The sequence below is a fragment of the Etheostoma cragini genome, chromosome 13 (assembly GCF_013103735.1).
Source record: "Etheostoma cragini isolate CJK2018 chromosome 13, CSU_Ecrag_1.0, whole genome shotgun sequence".
Lineage (NCBI taxonomy): Eukaryota > Metazoa > Chordata > Actinopteri > Perciformes > Percidae > Etheostoma > Etheostoma cragini.
Genome location: NC_048419.1, coordinates 21,672,613 through 21,691,100, shown reverse-complemented (window position 1 = coordinate 21,691,100; position 18,488 = coordinate 21,672,613). Strand labels below are relative to the sequence as shown.

At 38.5% G+C, this 18,488-nt stretch overlaps 1 protein-coding gene across 1 annotated transcript in view; it reads right to left on the bottom strand.

Moving 5' to 3' along the window:
• Positions 1–1,857: 1,857 nt before the first annotated feature.
• rsf1b.1 (remodeling and spacing factor 1b, tandem duplicate 1) overlaps positions 1,858–18,488 on the bottom strand; it is a 17,729-nt gene continuing 1,098 nt past the window's right edge. Inside the window, exons 2-16 of the mRNA XM_034889891.1 lie at positions 17,517–17,608; positions 16,353–16,445; positions 15,791–15,996; positions 15,533–15,633; positions 12,119–14,964; positions 11,452–11,733; positions 10,327–10,431; positions 10,162–10,241; positions 8,803–8,857; positions 8,596–8,705; positions 7,466–7,533; positions 6,722–6,935; positions 6,380–6,600; positions 5,683–5,862; positions 1,858–4,939 (exon numbers count right to left, since the gene is read on the bottom strand). Coding sequence (XP_034745782.1) covers positions 4,389–4,939; positions 5,683–5,862; positions 6,380–6,600; positions 6,722–6,935; positions 7,466–7,533; positions 8,596–8,705; positions 8,803–8,857; positions 10,162–10,241; positions 10,327–10,431; positions 11,452–11,733; positions 12,119–14,964; positions 15,533–15,633; positions 15,791–15,996; positions 16,353–16,445; positions 17,517–17,608 — 5,204 coding nt within the window. The 3' untranslated portion in view covers positions 1,858–4,388. The remainder of the gene's footprint in view (positions 4,940–5,682; positions 5,863–6,379; positions 6,601–6,721; positions 6,936–7,465; positions 7,534–8,595; positions 8,706–8,802; positions 8,858–10,161; positions 10,242–10,326; positions 10,432–11,451; positions 11,734–12,118; positions 14,965–15,532; positions 15,634–15,790; positions 15,997–16,352; positions 16,446–17,516; positions 17,609–18,488) is intronic.

The window sequence follows — 18,488 nt, the reverse complement described above, 5'->3', positions numbered from 1 at the left end:
GCACATAGCTGTACATACTGTACATATCTGTCTACATGGTTCATACAGAGTATCCATATTTATTCTGTTTTACTTATTATATATTCTGCTAATACACTGCATACATCTATATTATTCTTACTACTTTTTTTAATGTCACTGCTACTACATTGCACATATCTGTACATGTTGTTCATACACTGTACATATTACATATGCCATATTTATTCTGCTCTTATAACACTGCGATATATTTCTTGTCTTGCATAGGCACCACCTGTCTATACTTCAATACCACATTACACTTTTCTGCTTTTTGCACTTCTGGTTGGATACAAACTGCATTTCGTTGTCTTTGTACTTGTATAATGACAATAAAGTTGAATCTATGTCGTCATACACTTATAGTGTTGCTGTTCTGTGATAAGTCAACTTTTCATGGTGTTAGAAAAACAGCCCTGTTTTCAGCTTTGTGACAAGGCATTTTTCAGCTAATCAAAAAGGAAAGTACAATAATTTGGCTACCTGTGAGATGTAGTGGAGTTGAAGTATAAAGTAGTATAAAATGGAAATACTCAAGTAAAGTATAATACCTTGAATTTGCAATTAAGTAAAGCATTTGAGTTTCATGCATTTTGGCAATGTGGCTAGTGTTGACTGTGGCTTGCCTTGGCTTTGAGCTGTCTGCCTCCATGCAGGTCAATCCAAGCTCATCTCACAAACACCAGGATTATTGCTGCCTTCACTGTCTGTGGTTAAAAACAAACACAAACTATTCCGAAGTACTGATGTGATCAAGTATGTAGCTTTCTTCCGTTGATTATGGTTGCCCCAGATCAGTTCATTACATTTTTGACAACAAACATTACTGTCAAGCAATATTAGAAACTCTAGTAGAACAATATAGTTTGCTGGATTAACCAAATACTTACTAAACTAATGCCATTCTATCAACCATTAGCAAACATATGCTAAAAGATTGTGCTAATATTAAACCATTTTTGACATTACTTTTACTTATATCACTGTCAGTGCTAGGATATATGAACAAAAATATATATTAAGATAGTAATAATTATCAATGTCATTGTGAGCATGCTGACGTAAACACTTAATTTAAAGCAGACATTCCAATTTATTTTAGCAAAACTAAATGGTGAACATAATATATCTGCTGAACATGTTCTAACATTACTTTCACCAAAGATCCTCTTTACTAAACAGTCTCTGCTTTTACAAATGTTACTGTTAGTAGTAGGATACAAACATAAATGTAATACTTATACATAACATTGGCATTGTGAGCATGTTAGCATGCTGACGCTACCTAGCACTTAGCTCAGAGCAGGCCTTCTATCATCCTTAAGCAATTCTTAGCATGCTAACCTGCTAAACTAAGATGTTAAAAATGGTATGGTAACCCACCTGCTAAACTTGTTTTAAATGGAAAATTACTTTTACTCATATTAATTTCAGTACATATATACGCAGACATTAGGATAGCAACACATAGCAACATCATTATGAGCTATTAGCATGCTGGTGTTGGCAATTGTTGACATGCTAACAAGCTAAACTTAGATGGTGAAAACAAATGTAAAATATAAATATAAAATAAATAAGAAATAAAGTAAATTATACCGTACCTCCTAAACTTAAATTGAACTCTTAAGATAAAATAAAGTATTAAATAGCAATGTCATTGTGAGCATGTTAGAATGCTATTATTAAGAAAATGCTATTGCATTAAAATACAATGGTGCATTTAAATGCCATTGAAATCATGTTAGCGTGATTAGATTAAAATTTAGCTCAAAGAAACTCTGTGTATGCATATAATTTTATTTTCACATCAAAAGTCAGGGAAGACTGACCAGATGAGGCTTGAAACCCATTTTATTATGACAAATGTACAAGATCAGATTCATATGAAATAACAGTAAAGTTAACAAAAATGTAAGGAGCAGACAAAACACCAACAACCAGTCTACTAGCATCTATACACAGTGGACAAGGTGTCTTTCCTCCCAGATTCATCATGAGGTAAATAGGAAAACTCTGTTAACACTTCAGTCATTGGCACCAACTTCCTCCCTTTAATCAACTCGCAACCTTTATTTTTTCCGGTCCTTTCTCTTCTATGCAGGTCTTGCTACAGGTTATTTCATAACCATGAGATACATAATACATTCTCCTTATCTCTGTGGAGAATTTTTAAACAGGGTTACATACAGCACACAGAGATCCGTATTCCTTTACTCTGACTCAACCCACCAGAACACACACTATTACATTAGTAGAATTGGGTTTTCTGTATTTTGTCCAGCTAATCTAAAAGCTAAATATGTGTGTATAGAAGCCCAAGTTGTGTGCACTGCAAGCAGCAGATATAGGTTTTGTATTGGAAGTCATGATTTGGCCATCGTCGGTATCAAAACGGTATGATAAATAGTGGTTTTTCCTGTGAAGACCATGCTGAGATTATTTTACAAAATATTTTACAAACAGGCTTCACGTCCTCTGTCAAATCAGATTTAGCTTTCCTACAATATTTTCTATAGTTATCCTTTCTCTCCCCCCTAGCTTCTGTAACATGACTTTAGTAGGTCAGTGCATGCTTACCTATGCAGTTCCACTGCAAAATAATGAGATATCCTGCAGCATCTACTTTACAACAGGTCAGGAGATTCTTAAAACATGCCGAAGTCTTCTGGTTTTGTTACAAAAACTGTTGTGCCAATATTACTTTCCTACAAAAGAAAACTATTAGAAAGTCATGCATTCCCCAAAAATTGCCCAATATATTTTTCCATGATTAAAAAAATGCCTCTAAATATATTACAACAATTAACTACAGATATACACACAGACTGGTTCCAGCAGAGGTCAGTGAAGTCATTGGTTTGTGTTTTTTTTCTGTCCGTTTTCTCCATTCAAAAACTGCATCCTGACTATCGCTTCAAAAACAAATCATTCCACTGACTTGATTATTTTTAACAAACTTGAAATGGTCTAAGTTCTTAAAAGTCAGAGGTTTAGTGCAACCAGACTCGAACGTCAACTCAAGATTATGAATAGAGAATCTGAGTAAAACACAGAAAGATCAAGGGGAGTAAAATACAAAATAAAATGAAAAGGGGGGGGGGGGGGGCTTTTTTGAAGCTTAGTGTTATTTTGTTAATAAAAAGCCATGGGTCTGCAGGTGTTTGAACATTCTATGAAGGACAATGTACAAAGAAAATAAGACACTTTACATTTTGCTCAAAGAGACAACAGCAAATAAAAGTTTAGATATACAAAAAAATACATTATTAAAAAACAAAAATCACAAAAGGGAACGTATATGTAATGAAACAGCTCAAGATTAGGAGGGACACAAATTTAACTTCAGATTTTGTTTCCCCAAACAAAAGTAGTATAAAAAGAACAGGGCATTCACCACTGATACTGATGGCAGCGCACATAGTTAAAATAATTATGTATGTATTTAATATACAAAAGCTACTTTATCATTCAACAAAAAGTTAAAGGGGAGGGCAGACAAACGATGGTTGGTCAACTCGTTATTAGTCTTGAAGGTTATTTGACAAGAATAAATGGTCTCATCTAACACTTTTACAAATCATAAACCAGAATAGTTTGAAGCAAAAGTTTGATATTTGGGCTAATTAAGACGGAGCGTTACAAAAGATTTGCTAGGGTTGGGGCGACTGGATGAAAATAGCATCTATTGGCGATTGGCTGAGTGCATTGCTGGTTGTGTTTTTTTTTGGATGATTTAGTTTTTATTTTTCTAATTTAATGATCAGTACATAATGTATATAGTATATAAACGGAGTTGAATTGACTCCATTGTCAACGATACCTGATCCAGCTATTTAAGTGAACAGAACTTCAAATTAATTATGGAATGATTTTGTTTCATCTTTAAAAATCTTAAAAGTCCCAGTTGTTAACCATTTAAATAGGCAGTCTTAACCTATTTCCTACACATTAAATAATTTTCAGTGCCAATTTTCCATCAATGTAGACAAGTACAGGAGATACAAGTTGTAGAAATCTTGGATGTAACAAAAATAAAAATAGGATGATGTGAGGGGAGAAATGATAACTTGTTTTTAAAGGAATGAGGTGGTTTGGCAGTGGAGCTGGAGGATGTGGGTAAACGGATTATCACCAAACAAATGAGTGTTGATCATTTGGTGCCCTTAATTGTAGTACAAACCCACAGCGACAGCATCAGACTGGTGACAGGGATCCAGTTCTTACTGTAGCAGAGACTCAAGGTCCAGATGACACAAATAAAAAAGGACGACAAGGAAATGTTCGTGGGGGAGGGAATAATAAAGTTAAGCAATATAAAAATACAATACCACAAAAAATGAAACAATACACTATTTTTTTTTTTTTTACAAATCTTCGTTATTGCAGACGTAGTCCACTAGGTCTGTGACTCCTAACAGGTCGTCTTCATCTTCCTCCTGCGCCGCCATCTCCTGGCCAACCAGACCGTTTGGTGCTATGGCAGCGGCTGGTGGAGCGCTGATGTTTTTGGGTGGCTCCAGATGTGGGGTGAGGCCTGGAGTGACGGCAGCAGGCTTGCTAACGAGGCCCTCAAGGCTCTTAATCGGGCTCTGTCTGTTAGTGGGTGGCAGCTCCACGGCATTGCAGTCCACCGGGGTTGTTCCCTTTGACTCCTCGTCTTCTTTTTCATCTGCTTTCTTCTCCTGTTCCTCCTCCTCGTCGTCATCATCCGAGTCTATGCGGTTCACCCGTTTACGGACAGGACGATCCTCCTCCGACGATTCGTCCGAGTCGTTGTCCGAGTCGTCGTCTTCAGAAGCTCTCCTGCGTTTTAGTGCAAGACGTCTGCGCCGCTGCCGGGAATCTTCCTCTGAGGAGTCAGCTTTCCTCTTTACCCTCCGATCCCTCGACTCCTCAGAGTCTCTGGAGTAACTCGCTGGGGAAAGAAAACAAGAGATGCCTTTAGCTGCCTGGAATTCAGCCAGGATCACATTGATATTCTAAACAACTTGCTATGCAAATAAGAGCCCTTTATCTTTAATAGGATTTGTCAAGTAATTTCCCACTGCAGACATGATTGTGTGACTCACCTCCTCCCCACAATCTTCTTTTATTATTATAAAACTGAAATTATATATAGTATAGTTTGCATCAAATCATTGGTATTTTTAGCCGTAAATAACTTTTACAACTTTAATGTGTGACGCTATTTGAATCTAGGCTTTATTTTAAAGTAAAATAGAAAATTATTTCTATAAATACTTTTTGACAGCAGAATTTGTGCAAATGGCATAAAATGGGTAAAAATAAAGAATAATAAAAACTGTTGTCGCCTGCCAAATTGACATTTTTGTGTAGCCCAACAACAACCCAAGAAAAACAAGATATGGCATGCCCAGCTAAAACAGTAGCAACTCTGCCATCCATTCTGTTCAGATGTTTCATACCAAGTGTCTTCAGTATCTGAATGTCACTGTCCATAGCACTGAACAGGTTCATACATTTTTACACGGTTTTGAGAAGGCAGCTATATTAGTTTGGACCAGACATCTTCTATTCGCATAAGTACAGTGTCATTTTGTAAAATAGATAGACGACAGATTAGAAAAAGGCAATAATATTACTACTAGTATTGGTCAAAGGTCAAAATCTACTGTAAACTGTGTGTTTCTGACTGACCCTCACTGTCGGAGCTATCCTGGCGGTGTCTGGGTTTCATTTTGGCCCGGTTGGTTTCTGCCTGAGAGCCTTCGGACTCGGACGTCTCGCAGTAGTTCACCTGCTTCTTCAAACTCCGCCGAGACCGCCGTCGACTTACGTCCAGATCACTGTCGCTGTACTCGCTGGAGCCTTCAGTCACTGAACACACACAAAATAATAATGGGTTACAAATGTATGTGAATGTCCTCCCATGAATAGAAAGAATTAGAAGAAATTGTATATGAGATACTTAGTGTACTAAGTTTGAAAATAGTCCATTTTAAGTTTCCTAAGCCAAGGTGGTGTCTTCAAATTGTTATTTTAGTCCAAAAAATGACTGCAATGTGACATTTATTTTACAGGTTTAGAGTATTCCTTGGCAACAACATGCATAAAAACTTATTTTCAGTCCAAAATAATGTAGACCATAGCTGGCTATACTAGGGATCTCGAGTCCCAACTGAACTGCTCCACTATATGCAACAGTTTACAGGACTGTTGTGTCAGGCTGGTTCTAGATATACAGTATCTAACCAAAATATCTAGCAAATCTAGAAACCTGCGACTTAAAATAACCTGCACACACAGAGAGGAAAGAGTTAAGAGAGAGTGTAAGGGCACGCTTTTTCTAAATGTGTACAAACTATATTAGAACACTAACTAGCAATGTATTTACCTATTTCATCTTCATCTTCCTCATCTGTCTCCTCCTCTTCATCATCCGAGTAACCTCGCGGTCTCCGCCGCTTTCTGGAGCTTCGTCGTTGTTTCGGTGCCTTTCTGGGCCGCGAAGAAGTACGATGTCTGCTGCTGTTGCTGCCAAAATCACTGTCATTGCAGTCCACCTCAAACTCACCGTCCGTGTCATTTTCTGACACGACAAACTCTTCCTCCGAGCTGCATCAAACAAATTTGGAAATACTTGATTTGACAGTATTAAGCTATGAGCAAACCAAACTCTTTTCATTAGTGAGCCAAAAAATGTCAAATGGGCCAAAAAGTCAGTGTGGTTTGGTACCTTTCACTGATGCGAAACTCGTCCTCACTTTCCTCCTCGTCCACGGTGCTGTCGCTGTCTAGGTCATTCAGTCGCCTGCGTTTTTTCCTGCGCTGCCCGGCAGAGGGTCGTGGCGGCCGGCCGTTCTCTTTGCCCTCATCTGCTTGAAGGATGACGGACATATCCTTCCCTCTGTGCCCTGTGATGTTGGCCATGTCTTTGCCTCGACCAGCTCCTGTAAAAAAAAGAAAAAAGAAAACCCCATTGTGACATAGTGACATTTTGAGAAATACGCTTGTCATTTATGTCTCTTCTCTTGGCGTCTTTTTCCATGTTTACAAAAGGTGGGTGAAACTGGTCTGTTACTACAGTGGCTTTACATTTTCACATCAAAGACCCCTAAACTGACACAAATTAAACCCTGGACCCAAAGTTTTGTCAAGCGGCCTTCCTCCCATCATCACAACTTAATTAAGTAGCTTGTGGGAACGTCACCCCTCGCTGAATTCACTTGCACTTGGACATTAGAGTTTCAACTTTTCATATATATTTTTCTTGAATTAGATTGTCCAAAACTGGGTTGCCACCCTATTTCACCCGGGCAGATCTGACAATGCACTACAGCAAAAATAAAAATAAATAAGCTTTCCTCCAAAGAGGGCAAACTGGCTAATTCTCAGGTACTCTTAGCCCAGCCATGTGCATGTTCTTAGTACTACTACTTAAAAATGATTTCCTAAAGAGTAAGAACTCATGTCCTCGTACCTCCGCCCTCTGCTTCTTTAAGATCTTCTTCAATTGCCTCCTCGATCGCCTCATCAAATTCATCAAATCTGTGAAATTAATATTGATATAGACAAAAATTGTATCAGTACATGGTCAAGGTTTTTTTATACAGCAAAGAGAGAGCATATGATTAGTTTCTACAACAGTTGAATCATTCCTGGTGCAAGGAAAAAAAAGAAAACTTTCAATATTAAATTAGCATCAGACACAAGATGCATTAGACATATACTACTTGCATCACTATATAAATCATATTGTACTACTACAACACTTTTATTATTTTTATATTATATACTATAACATGGTATTCTTTACCATTTCTAGTATACAGTATTTTAGTATTGTATTATTACTACATAATATAAACACCATCATGATAATGAAAACATCATGAATAAATGGTATATTGATAGTTAACTATACTTTAGTAAAGTTATTTTACTGTTGACAAGCAATGAAATGATAATTTATAACATTTACTTGTGCTATAATTTATGTTACAGCAACAGTTTATTTTTCACACATCATTGTATTTAATATATTCTATTGTGTATTTGTGAATGATTGTCAAGTGATTTGTAAACCTTTAAGGAATTGTTTGAAGGGCGCCCAGATAGCTCAGTTGGTAGAGCGGGTGCCCATATATACAGAGGTTTACTCATCGACGCAGCGGGCCGGGTTCGGGTTCGACTCCGACCTGCGGCCCGTTGCTGCATGTCAATCCCCCTCTCTCTCCCCTTTCATGTCTTCAGCTGTCCTTTACAAATAAAAGGCCTCAAATAATCTTTAAAATAAAAAGAAATTGTTTATAATCTATCAATTTAACATTCGGCCATAATAAAATTTAGAAACTGATGGCTATAAATCCTTGTTAATGGTTAATAAATACTTGGTAAAGCATCTTTAAACATTATTCAGGCAGCTATTACCAGTGCACAAATAATCTCCAAAAACATTTAATGGGGGCAAATTAATGTTACGCAATGCTTTATAAACCACTTATTAACTATACACATTGTTTGTTGCAACTTTATTTTAAATAAAATATAAGCCAGCATTTAAAACCCCCTATAAGGAGTAATTTACTTATAAAATATTAGTGCACAGACCTGTAGCTGATGGATTTCTTTGTCCTTGTAGACCTTCGGCCCCAGCTCTTCCTGCGCTTTGTTTCTTTCTTCTCTTTGATGATGATCTCTGGCTTTTCTTGCTCCTCCACCTGTAAGGAGGGAGAGCCGGTAATTTATGTCAGAAACATCAACAGGTAAATATGTATTTATTTGGCAAAAATGTACAATCTTACATTATGTACTTACTGAGGGAGTGATGATGTTTTCAAGACTGATTCCAACATAAATGAGACGCTCTTTTCTGGAAGAGATATTACACATTAAGGAAGCCTTTCAATGTCAATTAAGTGTTTAAGTACAATGTAAATAAAACAAATACAAAACCAGAATACTCTTGCCTAATTGTTAAAATAATGTAATAATTTCACTTTACAGTTGTGTTCAAATGTTGGCAGCACTGCAAAGCTTTCACTGTGAAAGCGCTGACATTTCACAGTAAAAGCTGTGATTAGAGTTAATATTTAGAAATCCAGAACAACACCATCTAAATCAAACCCTTAAACACTGGTTCCTGGTCATTTTATCTTGACACCCATGCTGGGACTGCTTGGGTGTTAAGGCAACTGTTCCAGTATGTGCACGTTTTTGCTGGACCGAAAGGAAGGCCAGCCCTATACCCGCGACAGTTTGTCACTCTGTCTGAGTCCGTCGCTGAGTGATGAATTTACACCATGGATCGAGTGAGTGATGGCGTCGGTGGAATTGGAGAATCCCATTTCAAAATGAATTGCCGCAGTAGCAGTTAGCTGGTAACCTCTGCTGTCGCTGATCGATCAATGGATTAATTTCCTCAATATGTGGTTGGTGGTTCTGCCTCCACCGTTTTAATGCACAGTGGGTGTGTGTGTACGTGTTGTTTTAGAACTCAGATTAGAATAAGTACACAAATAACAGTAAGGAGTACACATTATGAAAAAATGAAAAATCGTATTAAAAATAGAACCATCTCAAAATAGCGCATGGTAGCAAATTCAATTTAATTTTCCGGCCGACATTTTAACATTGATGCAGAACTGAAGAGAGCGGAGAAGAAATGAACTGTAAAGTTATCAGGTGGTAACCAATGTTTGAGGTTGTGGTTTATAATTGTCATGATTTCCAACCTACAGGTCTGGTCGAGGTAACATTAATTACACAATAACACTTCAGAAAAGAAATCCGGAACATTAACTTGTTGAAAATAGAATGAGGATTGTGATTACATGATTACATTGTAGGATTGATTAAATTAAAGCAGTGCGTATTTATACTCTGAATACGTCACTCTGTGTGTTACTGGTTACTGCGATTGGTCGTAGTATTATCTAATTGTGTGCAGTGATATTTGGGGGCTTTCATTACTCAATGACAGACCCTTAATCTTTCGCATTTGGGTCTTACTTTCCAGGCTATCTTTACCATGTCATGTAACACACAACAAACAAATATTCCTAATACCACTACAGATGAGGATATAATATCCAGGAATTGACATTATAGACACCACCGCTGGCTATCCCTGTAACAATTTGGGCACAATGACAGTTGAGGTACAAAGTGTCTAACCTCCTCTCAGCCCGTTCCTTCTTTTTCAGAGCAGCGTCAAGGTTTTGGAGCTGCTCATCTAGTTTGTCACAGAGCAGCTTCTGCAGAGGGAATTAACGAGGACAAACATTAAAACATATTTCATTTATTTTTTCTTTAATATTCGGTGCTCTGACTGGTACGTACATGTTGACAGGGTGGGCAGAACCATTCTCCGTCGGGGATGATCATGAGGGGCGGCCTCAGACAGGCTGTGTGGTACCCGCTGTCACACGAATCACACAGCAAGATCTGGAAAAGAGATGCTGACAAATTAATCATTTTCAAGCCAAGATACCAAACTTCTTCCTTGGTCCCATTTTTACTAGTCTATATCCACGTCGTTCAACATCGGGATTGCTCCGGTGCCGCAGGATATTCCGCCGGATGCATGTGTTTTCAACAATGTCTGTTTCCTTCCAATTTCTTTGTGTTGGACCTTTAAACTCTGGTTCATTTATGAGAACTATGGTTAACTGCTCCTCAGATCTCTGCAGGGTAAATCCAGACAGCTAGCTAGACTATCTGTCCAATTGGAGTTTCCTCTTGCATGACTAAAACAACTTTTGAACGTCCACGTTCGACCGAAACAAGTTCCTTACTAAGGCTATTTTGTAGCGGCTCCGCGTGGAGCTTAGCACCCCCCATGACGATTGTGATTGGTTTAAAGAAATGCCAATAACCCAGAGCACTTTTTTTTTTCCATCTCGGAATGCTGTGTGGACTAGCAAGACCCTCGTTAGCAGCGCTGTGGAGGAAGGTCTAAAGAGACTACATTTACACCAATAAGTGGCTTTGATATACTTTAAATCGTAAACTGAATATCTTTAGGATTTGGGCCGTTGGTCAAACAAAACAAGACATTTGCAGCCTGACTGGACAACAACGGCTCCTTACTTATAATTACAGATATCTTAATGCATTGAAGTTTAACTTGCCAAAAATCTTTAAAACAAAAAATTTTGAATTACTTTACGGCTGTGCAGTCAACTCCATCTCCATTGCCTGGGACGTTAGCTACCCTGCAGTCCCTCTGCCTCCCCGCTGTAGTAGACGTTGTATTCCCCCGACACGCTGTATACACTTACTGTTTAAAACTTTTTCCAGCTTGGTGTTGGTGCATCAGCCTACCGCTCAAAACCAACTTGCAAAAACATAGTAATGTTCCCTCAGCATTTAGTTTTTTTGTTAAACTGTAAATTGGGGAATATAGTAATTGATTATAAACTGAAACATAGGTTGGCAAAATTAGGAGATTTTGCGAGTACCCACCAGCTCAGGGTGATTTGGAAGACCGCAATGTTTGCAGGGGTCGTCATTTGGAGGTAGGTCGTCTGAGGAGGTCGAGGAGTCCGAGCTTCGTCTTTCTCGGTTACGATTGCGCCTCTTTCTACCTCGCTCAACCTTGTAGTCTTCGTCGCTGTCATCGTCCTCCTCACTCTCCTCCTCATCCTCCTCACTGGACTCCTCATCGCTGTCGTTGTCGTCTTCGGAGCCTTTCTTTTTACGCCGCGTTCGTGTGTTGGACCACCGAACCTTCCGTCTCTTTCTCCCCTTAAACCAGCACAACATCTTGACTTTCAACAGAGCAGATAAGTTGCTTCTTTTTTTTTTCTAACATCCATTTCCCAAATTCATGCAAATGGCCTTGTACTTTTACATGCTTTTCATTTTTTAACCTTGCAGTGGCCCATTGGTTTTAGGTCAAAATGCTAAAAAAAGGTTGCATGTTTTCGAAACTTTTTATTTAAACTTTAATTTGACAATGGAAAAAAAAGTGATATTCTAACTGTAATGAATCAAAATTGACAGTCTAAAAAAGTTTTGTCATTGCTTAAAACATGCAAACACTAATGGTATGGTCATTGTATTTGATGACATTTTTATAAAAGATCCTTTGAAAAAGACATAAATAGTGCACACTGGTGAGCAGTCTTACCTTTGGTTTGGGCTGACCCTCCTGATCAGCCTTTTTCTCTCTCGGTTTCTTTTGAACAGCCTTCACCTCCTCCTCCTCCTCCTCCTCCTCATCTTTTTTGTTCTCCCCCTCGTTGTCCTCACACTTCTCAGCCGGTGGAGCAGCCTGAGATTTCTCCAGCTTCCTGTCGTGGATCTCTACAACCTTTGCTGTTGGTCTAGAGATTCTGGGTGATCTCCGAAGAGATCTCCCGGTGTTCGTATCGGACTCAGAGTCCGCCTGTCTCTCCTCTCTCTGAAGTTCAGCTTTCCGTCGGTGGGCTCGGGGCTTGATTTTCCGATGGTAAAGCTTGGACGGGGCTTCCTCTCCATTAGCCACCCCCTTTTTTGCTGCAGAGTCCTCGTCTTCACTTCTGCTTTTACTTTCGTCAGCGGGCTTTTTGGTATCCAGTTCTTTGCTTGGGGGGAGGACTTTCTCTGTTTCACTCGAGGATTTGCTGTCGGGTTCTTTGCTCACCTTTTGGTGACCAGATTCCTTCATTCTGGTCGAGGTTTTACTCTCTTTATTAGTATGTTTCTCCTCCTTTGATTCATTTGTTTTCGGAAGTGTAGCAGTTGTGGAATCCTCTTTATTTTCTTCGTCTTGACACTGGGGTTTCTCACTGTCATTTTTAAGTTTTTCCTTGACTGTGTCCTTTTTGTTTTCCTTGACTGTGTCCTTTTTATCTTCCTCGACTGTGTCTTTTTTATCTTTGTTGTCTTTGTCTTTTTTATTTTCGTTGTCTGTGTCTTTTTTATTTTTGTTGTCTGTGTCTTTTTTATTTTTGTTGTCTGTGTCTTTTTTATTTTCATTATCTGTGTCCTTTTTAATTTCGTTGTCTGTGTCTTTTTTATTTTCGTTGTCTGTGTCTTTTTTATTTTCGTTGTCTGTGTCCTTTTTGTTTACCTTCTGGGCATCCTTTACATTTTCTGGTGACCGACACTCCAATTTTTTAGGCTGTTCTTCAGACAGCTTTTCCTGCTCTGCGTCTGGTTTTTCAGGTTTTTTATCGGTTTCTTTGAAGACGTTTGCCGTTTTAACAGTGCTGGATGGTTTATCTTTCCCTTCAGAGGCTTCCTCTATCATCATACATGCAACTGAGTTAATCTCAGTTTTGTCATCCTCTTGTGGCTTTGTCAGATCGGGTTTAATGACCACGGCGTCTACCTCCGTAGCCCTGGGCGTAGAGTCGCTTTTCTTGGAAACAGAATTTATCGTATTGTCTTCACAGTTATCGGTTTTCTTTATGTCCTTGGGCTTATCTGTCTTCTTTGTCTTCTCTGTGTTAGTCTCGGAGGCTACACTGGTTTGCTCTGGGTTCATCTCTACATCTTTGACGTTCCCGTGCTTCTCTACAGGTCTACAAGATTTGTCCAGCTTTTTAATAACAGACGACTCTGCACTCTCGTCAGTGTTGGATGTTCCTTGTATTTTCTCACCGATTACTGGTTTGTCTGCCTTTTCAATGACCCTGGTAGTTTGTGGGGCTTCTTGGGTCTCTGTATTATCACTATCTTTTAGTATTTCAGTTTTTTTAATGACAGAGGGTGATACAGCGTCAGCAGCTTTATTTGCAGAATATTTGTCTGCTGTTTTGATGACTTCAGGCTTTTCTTTTGCCGCTGATTTATCCAATTCAGCCTCAGATGTTGCTGTTTCTTTAGCAGCACCTCTTTCTTCTTGCTCCACGTCTGTTACATTTTCAGACTTCTTGGTCTGATTTGACTCTGATGTGTCTACACTGGCTGGTTTTTCCTCTGAATCTTTTGATTCAACTTCTTTGGATGCAACTTTCTCTGACTCACCACCCGTTAATGTCTTATCGGTTTCCTTTAATGTCTTGTCTACTGGACCAGACTCTTTTGAAGCTGCTGGTTTGGATCCTCGTATTTTTTCATGCTCTTCATGATTAGACGACTTCTCGGGTTCATTATTTGTGTCCTTAGGTAAAGGCGGCGGAGACTTGTGTGCTTCTCTCTTTTCTTTTGATGCAGTGCTTTCCTTTTCTACCTGCACATCTATGTTTTTCTTGCCAGAGTTTGCTTGGTTTGATGCAACTCCCTCTGTGACCTTCTCTGCCCTGCAAGCTTCATCCTTTTTTTCTTGGATATCATCCTTGTCTGATGGAGAGTCATTTTCTCTCTTTTCTACAGATTTATCTGCAACTGGTTCAACCGTCTGCTCTTTGTGGACGGCGGCATCTTTTGGTGACTTGCACAAATTACTCTGGAAGCCTTTCTCAGATGAAGGCTGAACTTCACCATTAACGTGATCATTTACACTCTGCGCTTTCTTGGTCTGTTCAGGAGCCGAGTCAGCTTTAGGAGCTTCTTTGACCTGTGAAACAGAGGGATTTGGTACTATGATGCCACTATGTTTTTCAAAGTCTTCACTAAACTTCATTCCTCTTTTTTTCAAAGGGATTTTTGCCTGTTGGTTGTTCTTCAGAGCTTGCTGAATCTCCTCTGCACTGTTCTTCCTGGCCTCCTCTCCTTTTTCTGCCTTTACTGATAAACATGACGTCTCAGAAGAGGGTTCACTTGTTGTTGTGCTTGTTTTAGTGTTTGAAACCTCCATTGGCTCTTCTTTGATGTTCTGGGCTTTTAAATTGAAGCTGTAATCCGTAGGCTTTTCTGAGTTGAGCTCTGCTTCGGTATTGCCTTCAATAGTGCCATTTAGTGATGATGTGGCCTCAGACGTTTCTGATTTCATGTTTTCTTTCTGTGTTACTTTTTCCTTATTCTCTGTCTTTGGTGAGAGTGGAACAACATCCTTGTTGGAGTCTTTGTTGTCTTCATCCGATGAGTCCTCAATCTTTTTAACTTCACCTGTAATGTAAATATGGAACAAACGATCAAATTACTTCTCGTGAATAATAGATTAAATGTTTTGGTGCCACATAACCTTAAAATCGAATGGGTAGCCTTGCTGCCATTTATGTCTCAAATGGTACTTTAATGGACAAACGACAGGAGCGAATGGTATAGCACACAGTGCACTGGCCCGCACTATTCTGGCAGTTAAGCTTTGAACAGTAGTAAAGTGTGTGATGGTGAGTTTGTTACATAACATTCACGTCACATGGATTGGAGTGGATGAGGCTTGTTCCACCTTTTCGTTAGCGCTAAATTAATGGTGTTGCCGTAAAATCTACATCTGGAATTACTTTAGAATCATAGAAGATAACCTTACTCCCTATGTGTATTGTTATTTTCCCCTACACCAAGAAAAGACTTACTGTTGAAGTATGTTTCTTTGTCTAGAACATGCTAATAACATGATGTTTACGGTTGGCCTCAACCTAATTAAAAATGGAAAATTTCCAAATTCTTTAAAAAATAGAAACGGACATTAATTACAGTCTGTTAACTAGTCATTTAAAAATCAAAACTTTACCCTCTTCCCCGTCAGGTTTGGTTTCTTGATCTTTTTTTAACAGTGCAGGGTCAATTTGTGTCTTCAGCAGAGCCACAACCTCAGCAAGGTCATTTCTATCTCTACAGGTAGAAAAAAAAATGGATCAGTATAATCACTTATTTCCCAGACTAAACAACACAGACACACACACTGCACGGTTTATAGACAGCATTAGCATTTTATTTAATTGTGCTTAAAGCATATTTGTTCAATCAAAAATCACTTTTGTCTGCTTACTTGACGATGCACTTCCACGACGACCCATCTAAGTCGTCCTGTTCCTCCAAATAAACACGCACATTGTCGTCTTGGTCCAGTTGAAACCAATACATCTGACCGTCTTTGTCCCGGCCGATCGGCTGCAGCCGCATCTTATCTGGGTCCTCCTCATTAATGGCAGTTTTGAACTTCACATTTTCATCAAACTGACACTCACACAAATACTGGAGAAAAATAGGAGAAAGGCACAGAATGTTTCAAAAATACAAATAACATATATTACCAAAACTTATAATTATATCTAATTTTAAGTTAAATGTAACTTTTTTGAGTTCTGTGAGGGGAAAAAAAGGTAGAAATAAATAATGTTGAAAATGAATCTGAGGATGCATAGTTAGTTAGCTTAGTTAGCATAGTTATGTTACTGTCAAGAATATCAATTAACAGTCCAGAGGAAAAAGCTCATTACTTTAACAAGTGGTATTCACACACACCCACACACACACCGACAAGATGGGCGGTACCCAAAGTCTACACCCCCCCCCCCCCCCCCCCCCCAAAAAAACCCCAACGTGCTTACTTTAAGTATCCCCGTCTTGCACTCCGTCGGCAGCTCCTTGTATCCTTTTTGTTCGAGTTCCCATGCCCAGGTTGTGTTGAACTCTTGACATACCTGTAAAAAAACATTAAGACATTTAAATCAGCACATTAATGTTTTTAGTCTGAAATCCTTGATATATTATCTTGTTGTCAGCTTTCAGTGTTGTGAGACTCCATCATTAAGAGATTTGACACACAGTCAATGTTGTTGGACTTGCAATGTTATCAAAGCAAGTTATGGAAAATAAAATGAACTACTGCCTCTTAAATGACCAAAATAAATGGACACCTTTCCGACAGCCTCGACAGCCAGACCGGACACATTGTAGGTTCCAGTGGTTTCTGGCATTATCTCCACATGGTGAAGAGAAATGATGACCAATTTCATAAACGCTCTCATGTTTATCACAGTAATAATTATAAGCAGGGTTTTAATGGACAGTTTGAGTGCCTGATTATGTTCTAATTGTGATTTCCAGATATTTGGGAAGCAGCACAATTCTACATTTTTTATATTAACAAGTGATCAGATGACTTATGTGAAAGATGTCCCTGGTAGTGACAAACCAAGAGAGAAGTTACCAAACTCTGCAGTTTCCCTCAGCTCTGCAGAGCGGTTCCGCCCCTTTTAGCTCATTGTTTTGGTGTGACAGACAAACAACTAAACCCAACAAAAACTAATTCTATTCTAAGAAATATTGCCATTGGATAGTAATGAGTATTGCAATTTTCTTTTCCTTCTTAACAAAAACAAAAGTTGAATAATACACCTCTAAAGACAATATGTCATGAGACATTTCTAAAAAATAATTGTTTTCTAAAAAGAACGCACATCATATGTCAGTCAGTCAGTCTGACATTTATTTCATTTGTAAAGAAGTACATAATGTAACATGGCTTTTCAGAATTTTCTGCTTTTGCTCTGTTTTGCTGGATACAGATATGATGTAGTCGCCGTTGGTGGTACCATATAAACAGAAAATATTTAGGTGCATCAATTGTAATTTAAAATTAAATTAAATTAAAAATATTGATTCTAGGAAAAAGAATCAATTTTAAAAATTGTAACAAATATGTTTGTTTTTTTCACCCCCAATACATGTATTATGTGTAAATAAATATAAAAGGTTTGTTAATTATTTACCTTCACTAGATACTTCTCCCATCTGTCTGCTGTCACTGACTTGCCGATCTTCCTCAGCAGCTTGACGTGAAGATCGACCAGCAGCTTTGGAACTGAGGAAACATTAGAAAGACATGGTGGTCAATCATAAAGAGTCTAAACCCCAATTTCAACATGATTTATCCCCAACCACACATACTTTATTAGAGGCTCACAGTAAATAACAGTGACTGATATTATAACCGCTGGCTGTGATTAATAATGGATTGCTTATTCACACCACACACTGACCTCTGTGAATTGGAATGGCCATTAAGGTTTATATCCCGAAATCTGTTTTCTGACACCTGGGGTTATTTACCCTTCAATACATCCTACCGATCCTACTTTGCACAAATTCAATTTATCATATGTGTAGATTCACATGCCACTTATGACAATTCTTTAAGAGTACACTCTTAAAAATGTTTGTATATCCACTTTAGAAAACAGGGAGGCTTCATACTAACATAAATATGATAAAAGCTGAAATGGAATCTAACTAAGTACATTTACACACTTAATTACTGTACTTAAGTAGAAATGCAAGGTTACTTTATACTTGGACACCACTACATCTCAGCGGTAAACATTGTACTTTTTACTCTACTACATTCGTCTGACAGCTGCAGTTACTTTTCATCCCCGTCCTGTCCAGTACAACCATGTATCTCCAGATGTGTTGATGCTTAATGTTTGTGAGAAACTCGTTTTGTTAGACATTCAATCTGGAAGACGTCAGACTGCGATGCGCAATGCAATCCCACAAAGTAGTCAAGTTATCCACGATGAGCAGTCCAACCGGAAGTAGAACGACGTTGCTTATATTTACTTACAAAATAATTAATCACACGGGTATGTCTACCATTGTAGACCAGTAGATATAATACAAATGTGTACTAAACGTCAGCGATAACATTATTGTTATTACTACATTATAACCGTGTTTAACCC